At 37.2% G+C, this 14311-nt stretch overlaps 1 protein-coding gene across 1 annotated transcript; it reads left to right on the forward strand.

The window, feature by feature from the left end:
* Positions 1-935: 935 nt before the first annotated feature.
* LOC110885952 lies at positions 936-13292 on the forward strand. The gene is made up of 3 exons (XM_022133698.1): positions 936-1304; positions 8583-9909; positions 12736-13292. The coding sequence occupies exons 1-3, from the start codon at positions 936-938 to the stop codon at positions 13290-13292; spliced, it is 2253 nt and encodes a 750-aa protein (XP_021989390.1).
* Positions 13293-14311: the final 1019 nt, after the last annotated feature.

Consider the following 14311-nt stretch of genomic DNA (forward strand, 5'->3'; position numbering starts at 1 on the left):
TATGATGATTAGTGATTAGTGATTAGTGATAATTAGTGAATATTGGTGATTATCAATCTATCATTCTACTTCAGCCACCGAAAACATGCTTTGATTATCAATAATCTGTTATCTGTTAACTGCTTAGTGATTATCTGTCTGATGTATATATGTTGTTTGATTATCTGTTCACTATAATCTGCTGTATATATGATATATATATATAGTGATTATCAATCTATCATTCTGCTTAGTATAATCTGCTGTATATATGCTATTTGTATATTAATATATGCTGAATTGCTGATGTATATATGTTGTTTGATTATCTGTTCACTACTTCACTATAATCTGCTGTATATATGATGTATATAGTGATTATCAATCTATCATTCTGCTTAGTATAATCTGTTGTATATATGCTGAATTGCTGATGTATATATGCTGTTTCATTATCTGTTCACTATAATCTGCTGTATATATGCTATTTGTATATGTATATATGATGTACATAGTGATTATCAATCTATCATTCTGCTTAGTGTTTTTAGCTATATTGCTGTTTGATTATCAATCTGTTAACTGTTTAGTAACTGTATTGCTATTTAATTTTGCTGTTTTAAACTATATACTGTTTGATTATCTGTTCACTATAATATGCTGTTAATAATTGTTTTATTATCTCTGTTTTAAACTATATTGATGCTGTTAATAATTGTTTTATTATCTCTGCTTGTATTAATACTTGCTGAGTTGGCTGTATAAATACATTATTACTTGCTGAGTTGCTGTATAAATACGTTATTACTTGCTGAGTTGTTGTTTGTCTGTTAATATTTGTTGTCTTGCTGTTAATAGTTAATATATAAATATAATACTTGCTGTTAACAGTTAATATAAATATAACAATTGCTGTATAAACAATATAAACTGTTGAATATGTTTAGATTTTAGGGATGTCTAGTAAAAATGCAAGGAAGGATCCCGCTTGGAAGTATTGTGTAGAAATTGACGTACCGCCATCGGGTGTAAAAAAGGGTTACAAATACATGAAATGTAACTTTTGTAGTAAAGATTTTAAAGGAGGAGTGAAAAGAATGAAGGATCATCTTGCCGGTACACACAAAGATGCTGCCCCTTGTCTTAAGGTGCCCGCTGAAGTGAAAGACGAAATGAAGCAATACTTGAAGGCTTCTCAGGATTCTAAGTTTGCTGCCCAACGCAACTTTGAAGAAAACGTCGAAAGTGGGGCATATTACACCGGTAGTAGCGCTAGTGTTAGCAATCGTGGCGTTAGAGGACCAATGGACCGGCATGTGCATGTGGTGAGTGAAGGAGGATCACAACCGACCGAAACAATGCCACTGATGTGTGTCGGTGTGTATATAATTTAGATATATATTTAAGCCCTTTTTACACTTTTAGCCAAGTTTTAAATTTATAAAACACGATATTTACTAACACTAAACACACATATGGGCAAGTGCACCCATCGTGGACGTAGTATAGTGTTGGTAAGATACCGAGGTCGTCCAAAGACACAAGAGCTTTTAATACCGGTTTATCCTCAACGTCTAATCAAATCAAAAGGTTAGAAAAAAAAATGATTTAAACTAAGAAAAGTAAAAACTAACTAAATGCTGAAAATAAAAATAAAATAAAACAGATAGACAAGATGAATCACTTGGATCCGACACGTGTATTAGTATAACCTTTGATTATTTTCGCACTTTTGCACTTGTTTAAGAGATTATCTTAGTTATTGTAGTAGGCCCCTCTTTTGAAGGCGACGTTACCCTCAACCCAGTAGTTTGAGTCAGCAAGGATACAATCCTAAAGGGTCGGATTATTGAAAGATAATGAATTAAGTTATTAATGCAAATTATGGTAGGCCCCGCTTTTGGCGGTGACGTTACCCTCGGCTAATTAGTCTGAGTCGGCAGGGATACAGTCCTAAATAGCCGGGTTATAGTATTAATAGTAGTTAGCTTATGAGGGGGTCAAAGAGTTTGGATCCCCGCCATCCAATACCTATGGGTATTGAAGGAGATCCTACTAAATTTGACCCAGGTCCCAAGCAGGACCTCTAAACGCTGAACAAGGGCAAGACCTTTACCAAACCGTTCCCTTAACCCCCGACCAGGTAGCCAACATACCTCCATATAGACCGTGGAGATATGAATGGTGAAAATCTTTTATTTTATATAGACAGTAAAATAATGCCAAGACACCACGGACAAACGATAAGGAAAGATCACCTTCAACATAAGTAACTAGTTATTAAAGTCATTAATACAAAACCAAATAAAAAGTGCAAAAGATTAAAAATAAAAAGTATTATACTAAACACTTGTCTTCACCAAGTGATGTAAGAGACTTAGGCAAACATGGCCTTGATTGTCAAGAACTCTTACGATCAATCTTGGATCCCGAGACGACTCACACACTCTACGATGGACAATGGATGATGGTGGTGGATGATGGTGTTATGGTGGTGGTGGGTGGTGGATGAGGTGTGAGAGAGGTGGTGTGCCAAGGGATGAGGGAGAATGAAACCAAGCTCCTCTATTTATAGGCTGGACAGAACGCTGGACACGGCCCCGTGTCCGCTGGACACGGCCCCGTGCCCGTCTGACACTCTCTCTCTTCATTAATTGTAATTGCGAATTACAATTAATGCGCCTGCTGTACTTTCAACACGCCCCCGTGCCCGCTGGGCACGGCCCCGTGGTGAGCAATGGAAGCTTCTACTGGTTTGTCTTTTCTGCTGCTTCCTGGGCACGCCCCCGTGTTCGCTGGACACGGGGCGTGTTCAGACTCTGTTTTCTTCTCTTTGTCTTGGGAGGTGCCGTTGAGGGTCCGGGCAGTCCACTTTTGTTCCTTTTCTTGTATTTATGGTAGAATTAGTGGTCTTTTTGCTTCTTTTGTGATTTTGAGCTCATTTCATCCTGAAAATACAAAAGGAAGACAAAAACACTCTTTTTCCAACATTAGTACTTAAAAAGGGTTAGTTTTATGCCTTAATTGATGTGTTTTATATGTTGCATTTTACACACATCAAATACCCCCACACTTGAACTTTTGCTTGTCCTCAAGCAAAACTCTTTTAATGTGGCTTACACTCCCAAATGGAATAGGTAGAAGAGAAGTTTTTAGCTTGTCCTAGAGTGTCGGGAATCCAAGGTTTTTATAGGTTTTATTTTTATTTTATTTACAATCCTATTCGTTATGATTTATTTTGAACTTTTCATAAGATAAACTACTTATTTTGGCATAACATGCCTTATCAAAATTCTATTTATATACAAGTTCACATACCTCACGGGAGATCACTCAACACTCGGCCGAAGGTGTATATTTAAGTGAATCGCTCGAGAGCGGCACGGACTTACGTTTTCCATAGGCTTGCCAAGCGATCAATCCTCCTCCTTTTTAACTTTTTACCTTTGTAAATATCAAGAGGACTTTTGGGGTGAAGGCTTGGGTTTAAAGGTGGGTGGTTGGTTAGTGGTTAGTAAAAAGGGCGAAAATCGTAACAAGTGTCGGTTTTCATAAAATACCTTATTTTTAGTGACATTTATTTTTGAAGTATTTCTCCAAACAAGCTTTTGTAGCTTTTGTTTGTTTTTGACTTCAAAATTATTTTTTTTTTTTTTCGTCACGTAGAGGGTATGTTTATGAAAAACCGAGCTTGTTACTAAAATAAGAGTGAAAAAATGAAAAAGGTTTTTGGTGGGTAAAAAATTGTTTTGGGGGTAATGAAATGAAAGGTTTAGGCTCAAAGGGGTTTTCTAGGGGGATTTTGGGTAGGTAAAAAAAATGAAAAATAATGGTTTTGAAAGAAAAATAGTTAGTCCTAATGCCTCCATCATTTACTTACTTGGGTTTAAGTTGGTAAGGACCGGGAATGTATCGTCGTGGCAAGTTCTAGATTTGTAAAGACCGAGCGGCTATTCACACAAGAAACGAAAAATGAGCATTTAATCTAAATATGTATATTTTTATGCTCAATAAAGGCTCAAAACTCACTTTTGTGGGAATGGGTTTTTAATGTGACCAAGCATATATAATCGAATTTTAGCTAGACTTGTTATACCGTTTCATAATTTTCTTATGTTAGTTCTTTTTATCACGACGCTATCGGTTGTAAATTTGTAAAAATATAACCTTTTTAGAACTTGTTATTCCCAACTTAAACTAAGACAAGTAAATAAAAAAAAATGAAAAAGTTTTTAAAAAAAAAATTTGGGGTGTTTAGCGGTTCCAATAGAGTTTTGTGTAAGGCTTGTTTTAGGATTTTGCAAAATTTCAAGGTTTTAGCATCCCCCCCCACACTTAAATTACACATTGTCCTCAATGTGTCCAAAAATAAAGTTTTTGGTTGATTAGAATATGTAAAAGTGTGTTTAAAAACAAAGATTTGTGTTACTGGCACTCTGGACACGGCCCCGTGGTCAAGTGCCAGTAACAAAAATTATAGAAGTGAAACAGAAGCCTGGACACGGGGGCGTGTCCGCTGAACACGGCCCGTGTCCAGTTACCTGAACTGGGAGATTTCCTGCAGGGGGCTCAGCATGGGGCCGTGTTGGTTGGGCACGGCCCGTGTGGAGCCTTCTGTTATGGAGATTTTTGTCGGTTTGTTCTGTTCTTCTGCATGGTTCCATTTTTTTTTTCTCGTTCCCTTTTTCATCCATTACCACCACGAGTCCATAAATCATAAAAACCATCATAACATTGCTAATAGAGAGATTACATAAAGATAGTTAATTAACTAAGGGGTACATAAGGTTATCATAAAGGTTCTACTTATTTAGGAAAATTTCGGGAATAGCTTCCCGATGTAGAAACATTCTTCAGCCCATGGCTCCTCGGTTTTCACTCAAAGCCATTCTTCTATCTCCCTTGGGAGGTAGAAGGTAGCCTCATTCTCGTCGGTATCTTGAGGAGGAGCGCTTACCGGGACTCCTTGCACTACCCTTGGTTGCGGTACTTGGTGCAAGGCGTGCCATTCTGCTGGGATGATAACCTCGGGTACTACATTCCACGCCCTGTGTGTTATCACCGGAACCAAAGGCGGGGAAGCAAGAAGGTTTAACCTTTGGTGCAGAAGGTTCACTTCTTGCAGGCAGCCCTCCAAACTTATCGTCAGATGATTAACGCGGTCCACTAAAGCTTCTTCTACACTTGTCAATTCGTCCACGGCTTCCCTTAAAGCGTAAACGTAGTTTACTAGGGAATCCTCTGCGGTGGACGATCTCCTTCCATTTCGGTTATTCCTTGAAGATGCTCCGCTGTTTCGGCTGGCCATTTTCTGCGAAATAAGCCGAGGATAACTAAATTTTTGCAAAACAGTACCTCGAACACGGCCCCGTGCTCAGTGAGCACGGCCCCGTGTTCAACTGTCTGCAGGAATTTTTTGTCTAATGGTTCTAGGTTTTTAAATTATTTCTATATACTTTCGTCGTGTTATGAGCTCAGATAATTTAAAAACAAAGTTATAGAACTAACTTTAGACAAGAATCCATAGCGAAAATTCCTACAAACCTTGCATAGAAGGTTGGAATCATGGGTTTCCAAGCTTCCATGGAGGTAGGGTTTGAAAAATTTTTTTGGAAGAAGAGGAAATGAACAAAAGTGGAAAAGACAAGATGGTCCTTAGGAACCTTCTTTTGGTACTTACCTAGGATGGTATATGTGAAGATTCCAGGGATCTCTGCTTGGTGGAGTGGTAAAAAATGAGCAGGATTCAGGCTGCATTTAAAGAAAACGACAGCACACTGAACACGGCCCCGTGTCCGCTGGACACGGCCCCGTGTGCAGAGAAAATCCTGACACATTTTGTCCGTATTCTGACAGAATCAGCAGAAAATCTTCTGAGCGAACATGGGGGCGTGGTGGCCAGACACGGCCCCGTGTCGGAGGGCTGTTTTATGGAGTTTCGTCTTTTCTAAGGAGCTAACTTTTATCGGGTGGCTCCTGACTTGTTGGAACAACCCCAAAGTGCCTAAGATACCTTAATTGTCCTATACTAAGGCGAGAACGCAAGAGGTTGTCGGTGAGGGTAATTCCTATTTTCATTCTAGGTGGACAAGTCCAACCCTTTCCCGGGCTCTCGTTAAAGAAGGTGTATGCCGAATCGCTCAGGTCTATGTATGCACCGAACGAGGTCGATGGGGAGTCCTTCACGGCACAATCGGCATAGGGACGACTATCGTCCACGTCTTGTTTAGGAAGAAAGGTATTTTCGGAAGCAACGAGGTTGTCAGAATGCGATTCCAACATTTCCTCATGGTCATCTTCTTGGGATGGATCTAAAAAATCCTTCCTAAGTTCTTTTGACCAATTTAGAAGTAGTTCTTCTAGTTGAAATAGCTCGTCAAGGAGCATTTCTCCTAGAATGTCTGGCTGGGCGCATTCAAGGGAAAAATAATGTTTATTTTTACTTTCGCCCCTCTTAAGGTTACAAGGAATTGGTGGGTCTATATAGTGTGGCCTATAAGTGAGGAAGAAACATTTTAATTCCTCGTGTTCGCCTCCACATATTCGACACCACAAACCATAAGAGTGCCGAAAGTAAAAAGAATCATTATTACTCATGTTTGTATCAGAAATTACCAACCGCCGGGATCAAACGGTTCTGTTTTCAGCAACTGAATCTTGGGCACGGGGGCGTGTTGAGTGGACACGGCCCCGTGTTCAGCCTACTGTCTGATATAAAACAGGATTGCCAGTTCCAATGATTGGGCACGAGGCGTGTTCAGCGGGCACGGCCCCGTGCTGAGCTCTGCAGAAGCTGAAAAATCTAAAAAAAAAATCCTAAAAATTAAAGAAAAATAAAAAGATGATTAGGCCGTTGATTCCTAACTTTCTTAAAATCCTTGTGTCCCCGGCAGCGGCGCCAAAAACTTGATGTGTGTCGGTGTGTATATAATTTAGATATATATTTAAGCCCTTTTTACACTTTTAGCCAAGTTTTAAATTTATAAAACACGATATTTACTAACACTAAACACACATATGGGCAAGTGCACCCATCGTGGACGTAGTATAGTGTTGGTAAGATACCGAGGTCGTCCAAGGACACAAGAGCTTTTAATAACGGTTTATCCTCAACGTCTAATCAAATCAAAAGGTTAGAAAAAAAAATGATTTAAACTAAGAAAAGTAAAAACTAACTAAATGCTGAAAATAAAAATAAAATAAAACAGATAGACAAGATGAATCACTTGGATCCGACACGTGTATTAGTATAACCTTTGATTATTTTCGCACTTTTGCACTTGTTTAAGAGATTATCTTAGTTATTGTAGTAGGCCTCTCTTTTGAAGGCGACGTTACCCTCAACCCAGTAGTTTGAGTCAGCAAGGATACAATCCTAAAGGGTCGGATTATTGAAAGATAATGAATTAAGTTATTAATGCAAATTATGGTAGGCCCCGCTTTTGGCGGTGACGTTACCCTCGGCTAAGTAGTCTGAGTCAGCAGGGATACAGTCCTAAATAGCCGGGTTATAGTATTAATAGTAGTTAGCTTATGAGGGGGTCAAAGAGTTTGGATCCCCGCCATCCAATACCTATGGGTATTGAAGGAGATCCTACTAAATTTGACCCAGGTCCCAAGCAGGACCTCTAAACGCTGAACAAGGGCAAGACCTTTACCAAACCGTTCCCTTAACCCCCGACCAGGTAGCCAACATACCTCCATATAGACCGTGGAGATATGAATGGTGAAAATCTTTTATTTTATATAGACAGTAAAATAATGCCAAGACACCACGGACAAACGATAAGGAAAGATCACCTTCAACATAAGTAACTAGTTATTAAAGTCATTAATACAAAACCAAATAAAAAGTGCAAAAGATTAAAAATAAAAAGTATTATACTAAACACTTGTCTTCACCAAGTGATGTAAGAGACTTAGGCAAATATGGCCTTGATTGTCAAGAACTCTTACGATCAATCTTGGATCCCGAGACGACTCACACACTCTACGATGGACAATGGATGATGGTGGTGGATGATGGTGTTATGGTGGTGGTGGGTGGTGGATGAGGTGTGAGAGAGGTGGTGTGCCAAGGGATGAGGGAGAATGAAACCAAGCTCCTCTATTTATAGGCTGGACAGAACGCTGGACACGGCCCCATGTCCGCTGGACACGGCCCCGTGCCCGTCTGACACTCTCTCTCTTCATTAATTGTAATTGCGAATTACAATTAATGCGCCTGCTGTACTTTCAACACGCCCCCGTGCCCGCTGGGCACGGCCCCGTGGTGAGCAACGGAAGCTTCTACTGGTTTGTCTTTTCTGCTGCTTCCTGGGCACGCCCCCGTGTTCGCTGGACACGGGGCGTGTTCAGACTCTGTTTTCTTCTCTTTGTCTTGGGAGGTGCCGTTGAGGGTCCGGGCAGTCCACTTTTGTTCCTTTTCTTGTATTTATGGTAGAATTAGTGGTCTTTTTGCTTCTTTTGTGATTTTGAGCTCATTTCATCCTGAAAATACAAAAGGAAGACAAAAACACTCTTTTTCCAACATTAGTACTTAAAAAGGGTTAGTTTTATGCCTTAATTGATGTGTTTTATATGTTGCATTTTACACACATCAGCCACCGGTGAGTGCTAAAGAGCACCGGAATCAAGTTTGTTTGGATATCGGGAGATTCTTTTACGAGAATGGAATCCCGTTTCACGCAGCAACTAGTCCTTCATTTACTAGTATGCTACGTTCGGTTGGTAACTTTGGACGAGGATTGAAGCCTCCTACGATGCACGAGTTAAGGACTTGGATCCTTAAAGAGGAAGTTAAAACAACCACTGAAATGGTGAATGACATCAAAGCAACTTGGAAGACAACCGGGGTTTCATTGTTATCAGACGGTTGGTCAGACATGCGAAACCGAAGTCTAATCAATTTTTTGGTCAACAATCAATATGGAACGGTTTTTTTGAAAACGGTTGATGCATCGAATTGCGTGAAAGATGCTGAAAAGATTTTTGAATTGCTTGATGGTGTTATTAAAGAGATTGGGGAAGATATAGTCGTTCAAGTGGTGACCGACAACGCAAGTAACTACAAAAAGGCCGGAGAGATGTTAATGAAGAAGAGGAAGAAATTGTATTGGACCCCATGTGCCGCCTATTGCATCGATTTGATGCTTGAAAAAATTGGAGAATTGCCACAACACAAAAATGCTTTGCTTAAAGCAAAAAAAGTTAGCAATTTCATTTATAATCATAATTGGGTGTTGAGTTTGGCAAGAAAAATTCTTGGGAAAGATCTTCTTCGACCGGCCGCCACAAGATTCGCCACGGCCTTTTTGACGATTCAAAGTCTTTATGATTCTAAAGATGCTTTGCAACAAATGTTCGTTTCTAATGATTGGAAGAATTGTGCTTGGGCTAAGAAAGACGATGGAAAAAATGTAAAGAAAATTATTATGGATGAGAGAACTTTTTGGCCTAGTGTGGTCTATACCCTTCAAACCACAAGCCCACTAGTTGAAGTGTTGAGGATCGTTGATGGTGAGCAAACACCCGCAATGGGATTTCTTTATGGAGCGATGGACGCGTGCAAGGAAAAAATTGCAAAGAACTTGAATAATGTCGAAGCGTCTTACAAAGAGATATGGGACATCATCGATGAAAAATGGGACTTTCAAATGCACCGCGCTTTGCATGCGGCTGCCTACTATCTAAATCCTAAATTTCGATGGAGTCCCGATGTTTCACAGCATCCAGAGATTAAGAGAGGGTTGTATGATGTCATGGAACGACTCGTGAAGGACAACGGAATGTACATGAAGATTGAAGAACAACTAATTCTTTATAGGGAAAAGAAAGGATTATTTGGTTATAGGGGTTCGTTGGCAACTTATCAAACACGTCCACCGGGTAAAATATTTGCTAGTTATGTTATTATAGATGTGACACCTCGTATTTTCGATCTTTCCATTTTTGGAAAGTCTACTTGTACTTTCTATTTTTGTAAGTTGTACCTTTGTGGTATTTGGTTTTATTCCCAAATTGTACTCGAGACTTGAAATCATAATGAAAGTGCATTATTTTATTCATATTTGTGTTTGAATACTATGTATTGTCAAAACAATTGATAACATGTTAAACTATGTTAAACACGTAAAAACAGTGAAAATACATCTTAATCTCAGCTCTCAAATTCATCATTGCCAAGAGATTACCCTAAACCGTACAAAAATCGGGAATTTATACGTTAATTCGGTAAAAATATCAAAATTTGGGTTAAAATAATTTTTATATTATTTTATTAATATTTTAAATAAGTAAACTAATAATTAAAATTAAATAAATAAATATTTAAAACTGAATTTTTTATGATTTTTGATCATTTTGGTTAGTTAAACTAACCTGGTTAGCTAATCCTGGTTAAATCAGCTAACCAGGTTAATTTTATCAAAGGGCAACACTAACTGAGTTAGAAAACTCAGTTAGTGACTAACCCAGTTAGTCAGGATATATGTTAGTAAAAAAAAGGGGGGGGGGGGGGGGGGGGTTGAACCGCGCGGGACAAGAATCGAACTCGGGACCATGCACTTAACAAACAAGCGACTAACCACTCGGCCGGGCATGCCACATCCGGCATATCTTGAAACCGAATGATATTTAACCGCTAATTAAATACGCTAAATTCAAATATAACCGCCTAAACCGATCGTCTTCTCCGACTGTTGGCTTGTTTACCGGAAAACCGAGACCCTTCATGTTCGTAACCGACGTCCTACTTCTATATAAACCCGACTAACCTTCATGATCGTTCCTTCACACCCGAAACAAACCGCAACCGACTCGCGTCTTCGTTCACGTCTCGCCGGAATCCTGCACCACCACCGACCGCCGCCGTCTGCCGCCTTCTGCAACCGGCCCGGTGGCCGTGTCCGGTAAACCGATTCTCTCCTTTCTTTTTTTGGTAATTTGTTACAGTTTCTATTATTATTATTATTATTATTATTATTATTATTATTATTATTATTATTATTATTATTATTATTATTATTATTATGTTTATTATTATTAATATCATGTATTGTATATTATTATTATTTTTATTATTTATTCCAGATTTATTAATATAATAATTATTATTATTATTAAACATATATTATTATTATTCTTATTATTTATTCCAGATTTACTAATATAATTATTATTATTATTATTAAACAGATTTATTAATATATTTTTAAATCTTTAATTTTATAACAGAATTATTATTTCTGTTTTTTTATATAATCGGAATTTTTACAACAAAATAAATCAGATTTATTTTTAAATTTTCAGAATTATTATTTAAATTATTATTTAAAATCTGAATTATTATTCTTTATTTAATCAGATTTACTATTTTATTCAGAATTATTATAATAATCAGATTATTTTAGATTTTCAGAATTTTTATATAAAATCAGAATTAATTAACAGAATTATTATTTTACTATTTAAATCCGAATTATTAATCAGATTTATTATTTTATATAATCAGATTTATTATTTTATTTTATCTAAATCAGAATTATTATATAATAAACAGATTTACTATTTTATTTATATTAGAATTATTACTTTTATATATATATATCAGAAATATTATTTTAAATACATAATAATCAGGAATTATTATTTATATAATCCAGAATTTTAGTAATAATATTTATAATACTTTGGTAAAATCAGAAATATTATTTTAATAGTATATAAAAATCAGTATTTATTTTTATTCACTTATTTATAAATAAATTGACATTTATTTCATTAAATACAAGATATAAAAATAAGACATATTATTATTATTTCACTCTAGAAATATTAATATTATTTTGTAAATGTTCTTGTTATTTAATAACCATTAAATTCCCAATATTTAACAATCCTCAAAATTAATAGGGTAAATCTCTTGTGCACATACTCTTGGGCAATCCCTTGTTCTTAATCTTTTCCAAGAAAAACGCAACACAACCTAAGGTGAGTATACATGACCCATTTTCTATTTTATCACATTTTGGGTGCTGTATGCATTTCTATATCAAACACACTATGTTAAACATTTTTGCACCCTCAATCTACATTTCATGTGAATCTATTTGACTCATGTTAATCACGTTATGCGACTGTTAAACATTTATGAATGTGTGTTCATTAACTTTGCAAGCCTCCCCTAACAATGGCAGCGCTGTAGGTTGAGAAACGCCCCTCCCATAATATTATGGGTATTGTTAGGTTTATTCTATGTTACTCATGTTACCACCCTTCTAGGGTTAGGCTATGTTAATTGCGTTAAACTTTGGTTTGAACACATAGATATCATCGTTACGAGTATAACTGTTAATATGAAATCATGTAGTCACGTGGATTTGAGCATGTTAAACTATTTCAAACATATTATACTATATTCAAACTTGTATACTCGCCAACATGTTTTGTTGACTTTATTTTAAATGCATACTGCAGGATGAGGAAGTCAAGATTTGAAGAAATGAATAGGATGGCCTAGAAACCCACTTTTGAAATAAACTATGCTTAATGTTTGTTATTTCCTTTTATGACAATGTATGAAACTTTGCAATTTTAATAAATGAAATTTAATTATATTGTCACATGTAGTGTTATGATGTTTTGAGCAATTTGTTCGTCTCATCCCGATGTTTCCGCCATCGGTTGGGGTGTGACAATATACTTATAATTTGTATAAATTAAATAATTAACTAACTAATTTCTTAACATATATAGTTTTATGGTGGGGCGAATATGGAGATGATACCCCTGAACTCAAGGCGTTTGCAATGAAGATTTTGGGTCTTACATGTTCGGCTTCAGCTTGTGAACGTAATTGGAGTACGTTCAATCAAGTACATACAAAGAGACGAAACCGGTTGACCACCGAGAGGATGGACGATTTGGTGTTCATTATGTACAATAGAAAGTTGAAGCAAAAATTTGTAAAAAGGTCCAATTTAAAAGAAGATGAAGATCCTTTACTTGTTGAAAACGTCATGTCTGATGATGAGTGGATAGCCGACCCGAGCGATGATGATGATGATGATGAAGATGCAATTGAAGTTGATGCGGCAAATGTGGAAGAAAGTGACGAGGTCATTAGAACAACAAGAGGTAGTGGGGCAACTAAAACACGTAGAGGTGGTGGGATAATTGAGCGAAGCGGTGGAAGTTCCTCATCTAAGAAAAGGAAAGCCGCCCTTCATTTGATTGACGAGGATGACGATGATGAGGATTGGGTTGAGGAAGATTGTGAGGATGATGAAGATGATGTTCGTTATGCTATTTGAGTTGATTAGAAACTATTTGTGTTTTTTTTATGTTAAGTATTTGATGAAATTTGAATATTTTTTTATGTTTTTGAACTGCTAAATCTAATGAAATTTGATGAGAAAAATCATTTTTTGATGTTAAGTATTTATTATTTTATGATATATATAATTTTAATATTTATTTATTAATACCACCTCGGCCTTACGCCTCGTTCCGCCTCAATACTTACACCTCGTGAGGCGAAGGGAAAACGCCTCGATACTCGTTTCCGTTTTTTTAAACCTTGGTGGCTGCCATCCAGAATTGTAACCCTGGCCTCGTCCCTGGTTCTGAACAAAACTCAACTCCTCCTCAGATCCTACCGGGCAATCTACCGTCTCATGCCCACCTCTACACACCTCACACTTAGAGCTAATCTTAACTTGAATGTCCATGACCATCTTTGTCAAGGATTCGACCTGGGCGGCTAGAGCTACGCTAGAATCTACCGTATGAATACCCCTTGAGGCAGCAGCAACGCCCCCGGAGCCTGGCTCGGTATAAGTACTGGTGGCTAGATCCTCCATCATCTCAAGACACTCAGCAGCAGTCTTGGTCTTCATCATGTTTCCTCCTGCTGTGGAGTCAAGTAGTCTCTTAGTCGCTTCAGAAACTCCGTTATAGAATTTCTCCACGACTCTCCACTCCTCAAGCCCATGGTGAGTGATGTGTGTTGGTGTGTATATAATTTAGATATATAATTAAGCCCTTTTTACACCTTTAGCCAAGTTTTAAATTTATAAAACACGATATTCACTAACACTAAACACACATATGGGCAAGTGCACCCATCGTGGACGTAGTATAGTGTTGGTAAGATACCGAGGTCGTCCAAGGACACAAGAGCTTTTAATACCGGTTTATCCTCAACGTCTAATCAAATCAAAAAGTGAAAAAAATGTTTTTAAACTAAGAAAATAAAATCTAACTAAATGCTGAAAAATAAAATAAAAATAAAAACAGATAGACAAGATGAATCACTTGGATCCGACTCGTG

Source organism: Helianthus annuus, chromosome 14 (assembly GCF_002127325.2).
Source record: "Helianthus annuus cultivar XRQ/B chromosome 14, HanXRQr2.0-SUNRISE, whole genome shotgun sequence".
Lineage (NCBI taxonomy): Eukaryota > Viridiplantae > Streptophyta > Magnoliopsida > Asterales > Asteraceae > Helianthus > Helianthus annuus.